This window comes from Wyeomyia smithii, chromosome 3 (genome assembly GCF_029784165.1).
Source record: "Wyeomyia smithii strain HCP4-BCI-WySm-NY-G18 chromosome 3, ASM2978416v1, whole genome shotgun sequence".
Taxonomy (NCBI): Eukaryota; Metazoa; Arthropoda; class Insecta; order Diptera; family Culicidae; genus Wyeomyia; species Wyeomyia smithii.
Genome location: NC_073696.1, coordinates 19,247,562 through 19,263,094, shown reverse-complemented (window position 1 = coordinate 19,263,094; position 15,533 = coordinate 19,247,562). Strand labels below are relative to the sequence as shown.

The 15,533-nt window shown below is 38.6% G+C and overlaps 1 protein-coding gene across 1 annotated transcript; it reads right to left on the bottom strand.

Moving 5' to 3' along the window:
• Positions 1 to 11,879: 11,879 nt before the first annotated feature.
• Positions 11,880 to 14,532, bottom strand: LOC129727819 (zinc finger protein 883-like). The gene is made up of 3 exons (XM_055686024.1): positions 14,026 to 14,532; positions 13,140 to 13,954; positions 11,880 to 13,082 (listed from the first exon to the last, which is right to left on the bottom strand). Exons 1-3 carry the CDS (start codon positions 14,197 to 14,199, stop codon positions 12,143 to 12,145), a joined length of 1,929 nt encoding a protein of 642 aa, XP_055541999.1. The 5' UTR covers positions 14,200 to 14,532; the 3' UTR covers positions 11,880 to 12,142.
• Positions 14,533 to 15,533: the final 1,001 nt, after the last annotated feature.

Below are 15,533 nucleotides of genomic sequence, written 5' to 3'. Positions count from 1 at the left end.
CGCCATTTAGTTTACGACGACAACCGCATATCTCTCAAATGTACATAATTTCAAACAAATATTAACATTACCATGTTATATCTATAAGGCTGTATGTATTCTGCCCAAAAATATGTATTTCTGAATCATGTTTCTCCAATGTTCTAATTTCTATTAAATCTTTAACGAATACATTCGGGAAAATAGCAATAGTCAAAAATGTTGGAAACATAACGTTACTAAGTTTATTATTTTGGCTAGGAATAGCTGAAGTATTTTTTTTTTTTGTTCATACAAATTAGCTGAAGTATTGTCCTAAACTTCAACCAAACGTAAACGTAAGCAAATAGAAATTTGTTATTTCGGTTCAAAATAATTTGAAAAGTGTATGTGTTTTACAAATGAAAAAGGTATCCATCCATGTTGTTAACTACCTAAACATCATGCTATTTGTTACATTGCTCGCATTATTGCATTCGAGCATGATCGCTAAGAATAAGCTCAAAGTAAAATTCTCACTCCAAAAACTAATAAAATAACTCTCTAAAAATTGTGTAGTGTCCCTGAAAAGATTCAAAAATACACCTGGAGTCGATTTCCGGCCACTGGATATCTTCCCGGTTTTGGAAATATTTATATTAGGTGGTATTTGACCATACCTGGCTGTTCCTTAAATACTGGGAGTTGCTACCTTGGATTTAAGGAATGGGACCAATTTCTGGACTCTGAACATTATTTTGATTCCGGAAATAACCAAATTGGCTGATTTTTTTGAAAATATCATTTTGAGCGTATTAGTAGAATGATATCAAATATCAAAAGAATGAAATATTTCCATTAAATTATGCTATCAACTTTGATAGTAGAATTGAATGGAAATTTTTCATTCTCTCGTTATTTCATATTGACTGATACTTCGCTATTTTGATTGTATTCCCTCAACCGGAAATCACCATCTTGGATTTAAAAATGGTGTTTGGATTTGGTTTATGGTCTCCGGTTATCATCTCGATTCTGGAATGATCATTTTCGACTGATTTCCAGCAATCTGAAGTTGCCACTTAGAATTTGGCATTTTTCACAAATTCTTTGAATTATAGTCTACGATTACGATTACGATGAAATGTCTTGTATCAATATACAATGGACTATCTTGTATCAATATAACTTTCACCAATCATTTTTGGTTGTTTTTCAGAAAGTGGAAATCATCATTTTGGATTTGGGGTCTGGGGTCGATTTCCGACCTCTGGGTATCATTTGTGTTTCAAAAACAACCACATGGGTGGTTTTCGCTCATTTTCGGAAAGCGGATATCGCCATTTTGGATTTTAAAATGATGCCTGTATCTGATTTCTGATCTCTGGGTATCATAACGATTCCGGATTGCTCCACATTGCAATTTCAACAATTCGATGATGCAATTTAAGTTGCCACTTCGGAATGAAAATGTCGTCAGGGGTCAATTTTTGGCCTATGTGCATCATTTCGATTACAAAAATACCAAGTTTAGGTAGTATTTGGTCATATCTGTAAACTGGTGGCTTGGTTTTTAAAACAGCGGCAGCGTCTTGAGCTGATTTCAGGTCTCCTGGCATCTTTTCGATTGCAGAAATACCCATGTTTGGTGCTGTTCGGTCATTATAGGTTGTTTTACAGAAACCGGAAGTCGTCTGTGTATGGTCTTTGCAGTCGATTTTCGGCTGCTGGCTATTATTTTGATTCCAAAAATACCGGATGTCGCCATTGTGTTTCTAAATAGCGTCTGGATTTGATTTCCGGTCTCTGGGCATCATCTTGGTTCTCGAATAACTATATTGGCTGTTTTCAAGCAACCGGATATTGCCACTTCGAATTTCAAAATGGCATCTGGGGACGATTTTTGGCCTATGTACATCATCTTGATTATGAAAATGACCATATTGGGTGATATTTGGTCATTTTCGGAAACCAAATGCTATCTAGAGTTGATTTCAGGTCTCTGGGCATTATCTCGATTCCAAAAATACCCATATTAGGTGGTATTTGGTCATATTGGGCCAGTTTTCTGGAAACCGGAGATCGTCATCCTGGATTTCAAATGGAGTCGATTTTCGGCCTCCGAATATCATTTTGGTTCCAAAACTAACCATAATGGATGATATTTGATTATTTTCTGGAACCGGAAGTCGCCGTATTGGATTTTAAAATATCGTCTGGATTTGATCCCCGGTCTTGGTGCTATTCTTGTTTAAGAAATATTTATATTTGGTGGCATTGGGCCATTTTATAATGTTTTCCAGAAACCGGAGAACATCATCTTGACATCTTAGGTTGATTTCCGGTCTCTAGATATAACCTCGGATTCAGAACTACTCGCAAAAAACCGCAAAAGAGGGGCAAAAAAGAGCATTTCCCGTGCCCTGCACAGAATTAAACCATCACAAATCGACTTGTTGACCTATATTACATAAAAAATCTATATCAGCCTATTTTACATAAAAAATAAAATCAGCCTGAAATATAGTATTTCTCATGTAAAATTGGTCAACAAATCGATTGGTGATGGTATTATTTTGTGCAGGGGAAATAATCGATTTTGCCTTTTTTCACCCTTCATTTGCGTATTTTTGGAAATATAGACCTTTTCCCGTGCCCTGCACAGAATGAGAATATCACCAATCGATTAGTTGGTCAATTTTACAAAAATGGCTATATTTTAGGCCAGCCCAGCGGCTTGTAATAGGTAGGTATTTTGGTTCATTTTTTTCCCAGTTTTCAATGTTATGATAACACTTTTGAACCTTTAAAACTCTCACAATTAAATCAAAATAATGATAGGAATAAATTGAAATGATGATAGGAATAATGATTTAACTGCGCCACTAAGATACAAAAAATCAATATCACAGCATTTAGCCATTATTATAGGAATTCAAGTATACAGAATGATTCGATGAACGTGTTTGATTTAGGACTATACAAATAACAAATTCGCTATTGCTACCCTACCCCCTGACCACGCTGATGAGAAAATAAAATTAAAATTAATTGAAACAAATACGCTGCTATATGACTTATGTGTACCGAATTATATGATATTCGATGAGGCGGTTTCAAATTTAAAAAAGATTGACAACATTTATCCACTTTCTTCCCCTCCTCAATGACAGAGAAATGTAAATACCACGCATCATACCCAGAAACGCCTGTATATAAATTTTCATGATAAATTTCTCAATATTTTGCATATAGTGCAGTTCGATATACTCCTCCCCCCTTGACTACGCCGCCACTGAGAACAAACAGAAAAGTCTATATCATAGACACTTTCTTGAGAATTCACTTATGCAAATTGACACGGTAATCAAGTAAGGTTTTAAAGAATGAAATACATTAAATTTGAAGTCGTTGAAATATACCACTCACTATAGCTTCCAAACACCGAATTAAATGATGATCAGCTCAGTGGTTTTAAAATCGTTAAACGGTGATGTCATCACCCCTCCCCCTTACTACGCGAATGAAATACAGAAATCTCTCAAATGACCCAGCAACACCACAGAAATACGCTTCATACCAAAAAATCTCTGTGTTTTAAGTTGCACGGTTATCGTAGAAAACGTTTGCATGTTTACAGAGTAAAAATTGACTACTCCTTGCCTGCGCTTATGAGATAGAGCGAAACTAATATTTTAAAGTTACTCCCCGTACTCGAAAACCCTTATGTACAAATTTTCACGGTAATCAGTTCAGTAGTTTTTTAGTCTATGGGGAACAAACAGACATTCGCATTTATAGATATAGATACACCCTCCTCCTTACTACGCCACTGAGATACAGGAAAATCAATGTTATAGAAACATACTTCACTTATACAAATTGGAACGGTGATCAATTTATGTGTTTAGGTGTTTTTAAATAACAAATATTAGCTCCCCCTCCCTTGCCACGCTTATGGAATGAGTAAAATTCAAAGTCATGAAATATATCAGCTACTATCGATTATACATACCGAATTTAATACTGATGGGTCCTGCAGTTTCAAAATCATCAAAGGTTGACATGGTAGCCCCCTCCGCCCTCTCATCCTTACAACGCCTCTGAGAAACAAAAAAGTCGTCGGACAGTAACGACGCAAGAATACATCTCAGACTCAAAAACATCTGTATATAAGTTTGCACGGTTATCGTAGAGGAAGTTTTCTCGTTCATGAAACACAAATTCACCCCCCTTGCCTACGATTATGAGATAGAACAAAACTAATATTTTAGGATTACTCCCCGTGCTCGCAAACCCCTATGAACAAATTTTCACGGTAATCGGTCCAGTAGTTTTTGAGTCTATAGGGAACAGACAGACAGACAGACAGACATTCGCATTTATAGATATAGATTAAACGATCACAAAAATAATCGTTTTGAACACAAAAAGATTTTTAAATATTGAACTGCTAGACCGTTGATTTATAATTGAAAAAGTTCATTCAACCTCCTCACCTAAGCTAAATAACGCTTACAAACAAATCCTGTTCAATACTCGCGCCATTTTTCTTACACACTGTTATCCACTCTTTCTTCAACTCCTGGTCGTTTTTAAATATCTTCACTGTTTCCCTAAGCTTGCCTTGCGTAATCGTCCAGAAATTTTCTGTTGGGTGAAGTCTGGTGGGAAAAATAACATCGTTGGCTTCGTACCACTCTAAAGACTGCAACGCGCAAAAATTAGTCGACTTCTAATTGGTGTATATCTGTTAAAGATGCATTAAAAAAAACTCGAAATGCTGCCTTTGGAAGTAGAGTGTATATACAATCATTGCTACACGTCTGGAGCCCTAAATTGCTTGTGTACGTATCGCCGGAAATCATTGTGTACGTTTCGTGTAAGACCTGAACCGCTACGCTCACGTGACACTTGCAAAAGAGCTTGATCGGATCCTTTGACCACCTTCTACGCTTACCGCTCATGCATGTAATTTTTTGCCGAAGCTCTGCTTACTTGGAAGCCGTCTCGATAACCACTTAACAGATTTTGACGAAATTTTGCACACTCTAAACTTGTTTACCCAGAATTTCACTAATTTCTTGTGCATGCATTAAAAAGTCATACACAATAGAAAGTGTTGCATTTTTTGGAGTACAATTTTTATCACATTTGTATCATTTTTTCCTTCATTTTTGTTAAATTTTGTTTACATGATTGTGTCATTTTTGTGCTACATCTGTATTACATTCCTGTACCATTTTTGAATCGTTTCTCAGTAGCACTATTTTCTTTCCCATTTTGTGTCGCTTTCTTTGTGATTGACATAGTTACTTTAGTATGTGCCATTTTTATGACTGTATTACGTTTCACTGTCATGTTTGTACTATTTCTGTGGGAGTTTTGTATAATTTTGGTTTCGATTCTTAGTTGTTTCTCAATAATTTTGTCAGGTGGAAATAGCCAGACGAGGTACTTTTTGGGAACTTTGATAATTTGATGGTTTTGGAAAATTCAGCCATCTTCCCTTCTCCTGATGCGGCATACAACTCTGCTTGAAATCCGTCTTCACATAAGTTTCGTTGTCCATGACGACTCAGTCGAACTTTGTGCGCAGATAAGTATACAACCTTCGAGACCGATTCTTTGTCGACGTGTTTGGTTTTTAATCTCGGATCACCAGGTTCACCTTAATAAATGTTGACAACCCGACTCGTTTCTTGGCCCGCTGCACAGTAGTATGTATGGGAGACATTAAATTTGCCAGCAAATATTTTGACACGCTGTCCCTCTCTGACGTGCTTACAGTCATTTTGAAAACTGCAGAACAAACGGTGAAAACTAATCATAGCAATCATTGTAGCAAAGGGAACTTTTCTCAAGCAGCTTCTGGAGCCGCCAGTGCAGTTTATTGAAACGAAATTCTCGAAATTTGAGGTCCATTTTCTCGAACTGATTAAAATAAACACCACTACTCAAGCTGTTTCTTGCCCTATATACTAGTGAATCCCAACGGAAGGTCCGCGGCCGACAAGGGGTCCACGAGGCTCTTGAGAAATTTGACGGGTAACTAAAAATTGCTTCCAGATATTTCTGTGAACACAGATTTTTAACTTTTCTGCGTGCTAGGGCCACGACGTGAAACAAATTAGACTTGGAGAACGATATGAGACTGAAAAACGTAGCCTCGTATGGCGAATCCTGTATCTGAAGTTTTTTGACGTAGAACTACGTTTTTCTTTAGCCTACCACATAGGGATGTAAATAGGAAAACTATTAACGAAAAGGGGACGAAATATGTCCCTTTTTAAATGCTTATAAATCGGTTTGTTTTCAACCGATTTTCTTCATTTTTGCAGCAATTGTTTGGAAAATTATACACGCATCCACCCAAATGTAGAAAAGTGTTGATTGATTATGCAAACTATTGTACTATTGATAATTGTCGAGCCTTGTTTAAACAAAAATTACGTCCTCTGATTGGTCACTCGCTGCCTTTCCCTAAACAGGTCGACAGAATAGTATAACTAGTTAGCTGCAGTAGCGGGTTGCGCCTGTCGTTGCTGAGGTGGGGATCGGTGTTGCCGGCCACTTCCTGCAATGAAAAGTTACCTCATTTGGCAACACACAAACCTTTTGGGATGCTGCACACAGATGCTATCATTAACATACAAACTATTAAAGATTTAATATTTTCTCATTTTGCGTTAGAATTAAAAAATGTTATTTTAATCTGCATGCACTCTAACTGTTGAAACTTGATTGCGTTGTGTAGTGTTTGTCCCATTCCTGTTCGGTGATGTATGTACAAACTGAAATTCGGTGGCATTGCAAATCCTCTTACTTTACTTACTTTACTTTCAAGGTGACAGACCGATTATCGATCCAGTGCCAAATCTAGAATACGTCGCCATGTCCCTCGGTCTTGGGCTGCTATCCTCCAATCGCCCCTAACACCTATTTCGCGTGCATCCTCGTCGACAACACACATCCAACGAGTGCGAGGTCTACCCCGAAGTCAACGACCTCTATCAGAATTCCTGCTAAATATAGCCTTCGCTTGACGCTCATCCGGCATTCTCGCTACATGCCCAGTCCACTGAAGCCTGCCGTATTTTATTCGCTTGACTATTTCCGCCGATTTGTATGCCTGGTACACTTCATGGTTCATGCGTCTGCACCAAACACCATTTTCTAGGTTGCCGCCAAAGATTGAACGCAAAATCCTTCGCTCAAAAACACCAAGAGCTCGCCGATCAGCCTCTTCCAGCGTCCATGATTCATGGACGTAAAGAGCCACCGGAACAATCAGTGTTTTAAAGAGTGCAGGTTTAGTACGGAACGCCTGCAACTCCTCTTTTGCACAAAATTTTAAACAAATTCAAAACAAGTAATGTAGAGAACAACTTTATGTAGTTCTACGTCAACCTTGCGGTCGTGGCTTTGCATAAAATCTTTGGTATTTTACACTGTTATAATATATTAAACAATTTGTATCCTTTTATACTACTCTGCTGTCACATTTCTATTGCTATTTTTGAGTTATTATTTTTATTTATTTTGTGCCATTTTCATGACATTTTTGCACTATCTTTATATTTTGTATTATAGACTATCGCACGGTGACGTCACTTCCGTGATGCAGTTTTGTTCCTAATTTCAGCAGATCATTTCAATTGCGATCAAAATGCTCTTTAAATGGTGTGCTTGCAGTGTACAAAGGGGCGACTCCATACAAATGCTGGCCGAGCAAAAAAATGTCTTCAAATCATGGAAAATGCATGGTTTTTATATAATTTTGGGACGCTGAGTCCGAATTTGGTGTTATTTTTGCATGAAAATGTGTGTTTTTGACGCCAGGGGAATTTTCATGTTTTTTATATATATTATATGAGGAAAATTTTACGTCGGTTTAAATTTTTTGGAGAACAAAATGCATGATACTTGAAAGACTTTCATATGCCATAAAAAAAACATAAAAATATTATTTAGTTTTATTAAGAAAATAAAAAAAAATCAATTGAAAAATATGCTTCGTGATGAAAATTACTTTTGGCATGTTTTTTTTTTTCAAAGTGACTATATTAAATTCCGTCTTTTTATCGCATTCTTCTTTTTATTCACTTCCACCTTCATCTTCATTTTTGTGTTCATTTTTAATACAGTTTTAATATCTTCAAGGAGAATTTTCAAAATGCAGTTTCTAACGCCGAAATAATAATTCACTATTTGTTCTGTAGAAATTAGCAGGCGATTTATTATGACATGGTTTGTGTTTACACGATTGTTTCTACATGTGACTGGTATGATACAAACTTAAATTATGATTTTGGTACTCAGTGCTGGTGATACGAAACATAAACAATGATTAGTTTTTAATACTGCGTTAAATATCGGAATATTGATGGGTTAAACTTGTTAACATGAAAACAGTGTGATTAATCATACTGAAACATGTTTGAAAACGCTGTTATTATCAGACTAATACGAGCCATTCGTTATTCTGTTGACTGTTTGCAGTGTGCAATTCAAATTTACATTTTTAAAATCCGATATGTGCCGAACACTTGTTGTTTCTCTTCGAAAGAAGGGTACTCTGCGCCACTCTGTGCAAGATCGGACTAGATGAGATTTTTTCCAAGCTATCGTTTAAAACTAGTGCCAATAGTGCCAAACCCTGCCGTCTAAACTTAAAACGCTGTTTTATGCAAAAAATACGAAATTTTTTGATTCCGCCTAATTTTTTTGAGTATTTCAATGTGATTATACATCATCCAATGATGAGGATTTATTCTCCACTACTTTACAGACAACTTTTTCTTAGACGTCATCAAGATACAAGTTACCCTTGAGGCTCCAGGAAATTTCGCTACAATGCATTTTTTCAAGAAAAACGCTAAAAAACGCTGACTAAGTACGCTTTGAAAAATCATAGAAAATTCAAATTTTGTCGTAATGCTCTAAAAATTTGGATTATGACACTTCAACAGTATACAATTATAGGAAAAATACAATTGAAATGAAATTCGCATTTTCATTTTTGGGTCGATGGCCAGCGATTCCCCACTGTGCAGTGCCAGTACACTAAGAACAATTGAAAATTGAGCAGCATTTCCACTACGAGCGCGATTGATCCATTAGAAAAAAGCAAAAATTCAAAAACGTAAACAGAGTTACCACTAACTGTCAGAAAAGTGAGGTTAAAGATATTCGGTGAGATAGTCTATATCTGCGAGAATTTTGCACTTTTGTGTCATTTCTTAGTTTTTTATCAATTTCTTGTTGTTTCTTAAGGAAGTTTATTTTGTAACTCTACTATAAATAGGGATACCATCTGGTCGAAGTTAGAAATCAGGACACCTTTTCTCGGCACAAATTTAATTTAGCCATTCTATTCTTTGATGTATGAGCAAATATAACACGTAATTTTATTTACTGTACATTAGGTAAATTAATTTTTTATTTATTTTTTTTACGCGTTGATATGTCGATACCTCGTGGAAAGACGCGGTAATTAAATAATCCTTCGATTTAAAAATACGCGTGAAAAACCCGTTAATTCGAAAATCCGTGTAGAAAAACACATAGTAAAAAAGCTGAGTGTATCTCTGACGAGACACTTTCATCAAACCACTTTAAATTGTTACGCATTAGTAGATATTTTAAAAATTCAACACACGTAAACTGTTTAAACTTAAACTTAAAAAATGCCAGATGCTTAATGGTAACGGTCAACGCGTGAAAGATTTTTCTTTTTTCTCTACTGAGATTCAACAAATGAAAAAAGTTCGACCGCAGTGAGCGTTGCGACCTAGAATCGAAAACAATCATTGAGCAATTTTCAAAATTCTGCTCATTACCACACAACAAAATTAAATATCTTAAGAAAATCAGGACAAATGCTAAAATATAAAAAATAAATCAGGACGCCCAAATAGAACTTCAAAATCAGGACATGTGCTGCTAAATCAGGACGGATGGTATCCCTAACTATAAATATTACAGGATATTACAAATAATGACTTCTCAACACTATTAAAAAAAGTTCGATTAGAACTGTTAAGATTTCGAAGAACCACCAGCTCTTCCATTTTCTTCGAAACGCTTACAAAACGTGAAAATTAGATGTTGCAAACTATACAGTTATTATTTAACAGTCCTTATACCAGAAAACTAAAAGATATTTATAATTCCCTGGTTGTGACCCCTCCCCCTTTTTTAATTTTTTTTTAAAGTTGGCGGGGAAATCTGCGAACAGACATCTGAGAAGAGAACTCAGGGTGTGGAGATGAGACTAGGGGATAGATGCTGGGGTAGTTACACTCCCCCAAACACCTACTGATCCCTGTTCCGACCCACTAAAACCCCTCCAGTCTCCAGCCCTGCTCTTCCCGTAACGACGGTTAGGTATTACAGGGAGTGGCTTTTGTGCGTGATGCACCCTGTTTACCCTTATAACCTCCTAGCTAACTACCTGGAGACTGGTAATTAGCTACCACTGGCGTGTTGGTGGTTGACCCGCCACACACGTTGCAGCTCCAGGACAATCTGAGAGGCGGCTGCACAGATCGCGTTCCAGATGTCCGGGTCGTCGCACATCCTCCGGACTATATTGTCCGGAGTAGTGCCAGGCCCGCTCACAGCCATCATGTCGCTCCTCGCTCTTACGAAACGGGGGCATCCTCCACGCACTCGGGACACATGGGGGACCCCGTGTGTCCGAACCTGTGCAGATATTTTCTGAAGCAACCATGGCCTGACAGGATCTGTGTCAGGTGGAAGTTCACTTCACCATGTCGCCTCCCGACCCAGCCGGATATCTCCGGAATAAGTCGGTGCGTCTATCTGCCCTTTGTGGAGTTAGACCATTCCCGTTGCCAGCGGAGCATCGAGAATGACCTTATGGTACCTCGTATGCCCCTTATGTCCCGTTGGTCGAAACACTCTCTGTCCTCCTTGATGGCGATGCTGATAAGCATCATGCCGGACAAGACACAGATTGCATCATATGACACCGTACGATAGGCACTCGCAATTCTCAGACACATAAGCCTGTAGGTACTTTCCAGTTACCGCGGTAACTGTTAGTACCTAGCGCTTTGGATCAAATTGGCCCATACTTAGGTATATGGACGAAACCACGCTGGCAAGAAGTCTCCGCTTGCTGCCAGAAACCGCTGAGCTATTTGACATCATACGATGATTGACATCCCCTTAGAATGGCGTAAAATGACACCCAGAACGGATATTAAATTCTCAATTTATTAGTTTAGTTCTCCTAAAAATAGCATGTTGTTGTTCAATTTAAAATCGGATATAATGCTGATTGCGCCCCAGTGCTACCCCGACAGCGAAATTTACTGTGCATTTGCTTATTTATGACGAAGGCATCGAATCGTCTGTTTAATGGGATAGAAGAACGCAAAATATTGGAAAATCTTGTAACATTTTATTAAAAAAATATCACCGAATCTCAATGTGGCACTCTGATAACAAAGTAAAAGGCTGTTTCCACACTGAAAAGTAAACAGGGCCGGCAGATTATGATTTCCAACATCAGAGGTCGGAATCTGCATTTTAACAAGGTTTACCAGTTTTCAATAGTACAATAATTCGAATAATCAAATTACAATTTTCTGCATTAGAGATGTACATTACGTTTCTTCGACGACTAACTTGTCCCAAATGAAATACATGGTCGAGCCGAGTTTACTCGTTTTCTGTAATGGGGCTCATAGTGTCAGAGCAGAGGGCCTGCATCTTTAGGTAAATAATGAATATACAGTTGAACCTAAATCATCTGCAGTGTATCGAGGACAAAGAGATGCATTTTTTTTAAAATACTGAAAAGCTTAATGAAAGAAGGAAGAAGATTGAAACCACAAAAAGTTTTTTTTCATGGACGACCAAAACAAATAATTTTATGATTTTTTTCTTCGTTTATTACAAACGCGACATAACATTAGATACAAATGAGACGATCGACTTATTCTGCTAACTCTAGTTTGCGATAGGTAGTAGCATTGATAAATACATCCTTACTTCTAGACTGCTTAATACTAGCAATTATGTATACGTGATTTCTCCTACCAAATACAACATTCACCCCGGGAATCGAGTACCTCCGTGCGCTTCAGCATGAGATTACCAGTTTATATTACGGATATTTTTACAACTCGCCTCCCTGAGCATATTTCACTTCTCACATAAACGCGGCCGCCGTCGCCAGCGAGGCCGCACTGAGTCCAACATCATCGGCCGCGTACGACAGCATGTGTTCCATCAGTAGCTGATCCTGTTGGTCCTGATCGATCATGATGATCACCTCGGACGACGAAGGTGACGCATGATGATGCAGGTGTTCCGTTCGGATATCGCTGGCTAAAGCGGACGCTGCGGCTGCGGCCGCTGCCGATGCTGTGCAGTGAATTTTTGAGTGAATCGTCAATGCTTCTTTGCGAAGAAATTTGGCGTCGCAGGCAGTGCATGCGAAGAATTTATCTGCCCGATGGACGCGCTCATGGCGAAGGAGTTTATCCTTACGGGAAAATCGCTTGTAGCATTGTTTGCACTCAAACGGTTTCAGGGTGCTGTGGACTGCGTTCATGTGGCGGTCTAATTCGCGCTTCCGGATGAACTTTTTATCGCACGTATGACATCGATAGTTGCGAACGTCCGAGTGGATAAGCTGATGCGTGTGTAGTGTGTTCTTCGAAAGGAACCGCTTCGGACACTTGTGGCAGGTAAAGAACTTGGCCTGCAATGTTGGCGACGCGTTTGGCCGGCCAAGTGGCATGGTTATGTTGGAAAACTTAGATATGGCAGAAATCGGAGCCGAGTTTGGAATGCCTGGGTCATCTTCGGTTGGAGGCTGATCGATTTCCTGGTATGGATCCAAAGCAATAACCATGTTTTCTGCATCGAGTTCTGCTTTTGTCAGCGTTGTCGGAGTTGATCCACTAAGGGCGGTCGTTATTTGAGTTCCCTGTTGCTGCTGCTGTTTTGTGTAGCAAATTCTTTCGTGGCTCAGAAGCTTATCCTTGCGCGCGTATGTATTGTTACATTTGCTGCACGAAAATTGTTTTCCTAGCGACATGTGAATGTTCTGGTGGCGGACCAAATCAGCTTTGTTTGCAAATGACCTAGAAAAAAACTTTTGCATTTGAAAAGAATCACTTTCACTAAAGCCTTTATCTCACCTGGGACAAGTATTACAAATATGTGGTCTAAAACCTGAATGGATCCTCAAATGTTTCGTTAAATTAGTGTTCCTGGAAAAACTTTTACCACACTCATGACAAGCAAACGGACGAACTCCACTGTGAACAAAGGTGTGCTTCTTCAAGTCTGACCTCCGATGGAAACCCTTGTTGCACTGGATGCATATATAAGGTCGGTCGATCCCGTGAATATCACGGATATGTGTGATCAAAATGCTTCGATTTATCGTTTTGAACTCACAGAACTGACAAGCGTACGGTGCCAGCAGGTCATGATCCTGAGTTTCATGAACATAACATGCATTAGACATGGCAAACGCCACATCGCAATACTTGCACATATAAACCATCTTTTTCAGCTTACTGTCTTCCTCCATCATCTCTTCGGAGGAATCATGAATAGACGCAATCTTCAAGCTGTCTTCGATAGCATCGTCCAAACCTAAACCATCCGTGTTTTCATCATCGTCAGAGAACAGCTCTTGCAAGCTCTGGTTCGAGCTTTCATAATCTTTCGTTGGATCCACAACGATCGTTTCTGAAGGTTCCTCCTCATCATCATCGGCATCGCCGATTTCGTTTTCCGCCACGCTTTCTGGTTCCTCTTCTTTTGGAGAGGGAATATTCTCCGGCTCGCATTGCTGCTCCTCCTGCTCCACAGGCTCCTGGATGGCAATCAACTCCTGCAATCGCCGCTCGTTTCGGACACAATTATCCCTGAAGTCAGAGCAACTCTCGGTCTGCAGCAAACACAACTGACAAATGTGGGTCGGAAGAATGTCCGTTTCTGTAATCTGCGAACAAAGAAGAGTCCCAATCAATCGAAAATCCCCGAAAAGCTAGCAGTCCCAGTTCGAACTCTCACCTGCACCTCGAAAAACCGATGGATTCGCACGTTCAGCGGCTCCTTGCCGGCTTCGTTGACGCTATCACTAAACACCGAGATCAACTCGGTTCCATCACGGCCCAAGCAGAGCCGGCAAAAGTCCAAATCCAGTACGGCTGCAGTTTGACCATTCTGGAGTTCCACCAGTTCCATAAAAATTGCCTCGTCGGACTCCACGGTGGCGGCTTTTTCTTTCGACGCGGTTTGTTAATAGAAAAAACACGGACCTTTTGCCCGATACAGATTGTGTTGTGTACGCGGGTAACGGGACTGTAAACAGTTCTTTTTCCTTGGAGGACGTTCAGTGTTGACTGCTTGTCTGTACTTACTAATCGAACGAACCAGCGCTGTTATACATAAATCAGATAATTCACACAAAAGTATCACATCAACAATTTTGTTGATATTTTTTAGGAATAACCAACAAGTTTCCCGAAAATGTTTGGTAAATAAAAATCGATTGTTTTGAAATCGCTCGGAGCTTTTTTTGGCAACGTAGAAAGGAAAACGATAAAAACGAACGAAAACCAGAGATGCCAGATTTTATATAAAAAATGTATACAACCTATAAAATTAAACTTGCGCGATATCAGATGAAGTGACTTGAGCAAAAGTCAGCAAAAATAAGATATATTTTAAGAAAATCTCATAATCTAAGAATACTCGAGCAAGACAATCTGCATTTGATGCACCACTTCACACAGATTAAAAATGATAACATTTCGTTGAAAAAAATCTGCACATTTGGCATCCTTCTAGTGTTAATGACGCGAAGAGATGGATTCTGCCCACCAATATTTTTACACTGAGAATATTTCCTTTTGATTTTGTAAGTGAATGATTTTAGAAAATAAAATTCAGGAAACGAAAACTCTCGCTACGAAAACCCATTTTCATGGACATCTAATGTACCTTCAACATTCAAAACAAATAATTTATAAGAGGGTTCCTGACGGTCAAACAATTTCACCGAATGTTTTGGATTAAAGTTGATCGCTATAACCGCATAATCAATAACCATAACAACATGCTTAACAGCCTATTCGGGGTATAGTCCGAACTGTCTGGATTATCGTTAAACCATATAGATTATCGTCCGTTTATGGTTCCTATTTTTTAGGGTCTGAGGACAACCATCAATGATTGGCTTACTTTTTGCAGTTTCAATTTATTTGCTTGACTAACATAACTTGCTTGACTAACAAACGAAATAATAGCAAAAAACATACAAAAGGTTCAGTAAATATTGTTGTCTTAGTCCTTAAAAACAAAGCTGACGATTCGGAACAAATCACTAAAGCCTGTATTACACTCTTTGACCAATGGTCAAGTATTTGACCTTCTGACATAATGGTCAAATTTATTTACCATCATGGTCGATGTTTGCCCGTGTTTGCCCCATGTTAAAATTGGAGAGTGACAAATAATTATCTTTGACCAAATTTTTATCTGTCAAAAAGTGACAAATCCGGAGTGATTCGCGATTA

What these genes read in the sequence shown, in the direction of transcription:
- LOC129727819 (XM_055686024.1), bottom strand. Translation starts at nt 14,199, where the DNA reads ATGGAACTGGTGGAACTCCAGAATGGTCAAACTGCAGCCGTACTGGAT. An exon ending in ATCGGTTTTTCGAGGTGCAG is followed by an intron (nt 13,955 to 14,025) that starts GTGAGAGTTCGA and finishes CTTTGTTCGCAG; the next exon opens with ATTACAGAAACGGACATTCT. An exon ending in ATTTGTAATACTTGTCCCAG is followed by an intron (nt 13,083 to 13,139) that starts GTGAGATAAAGG and finishes GTTTTTTTCTAG; the next exon opens with GTCATTTGCAAACAAAGCTG.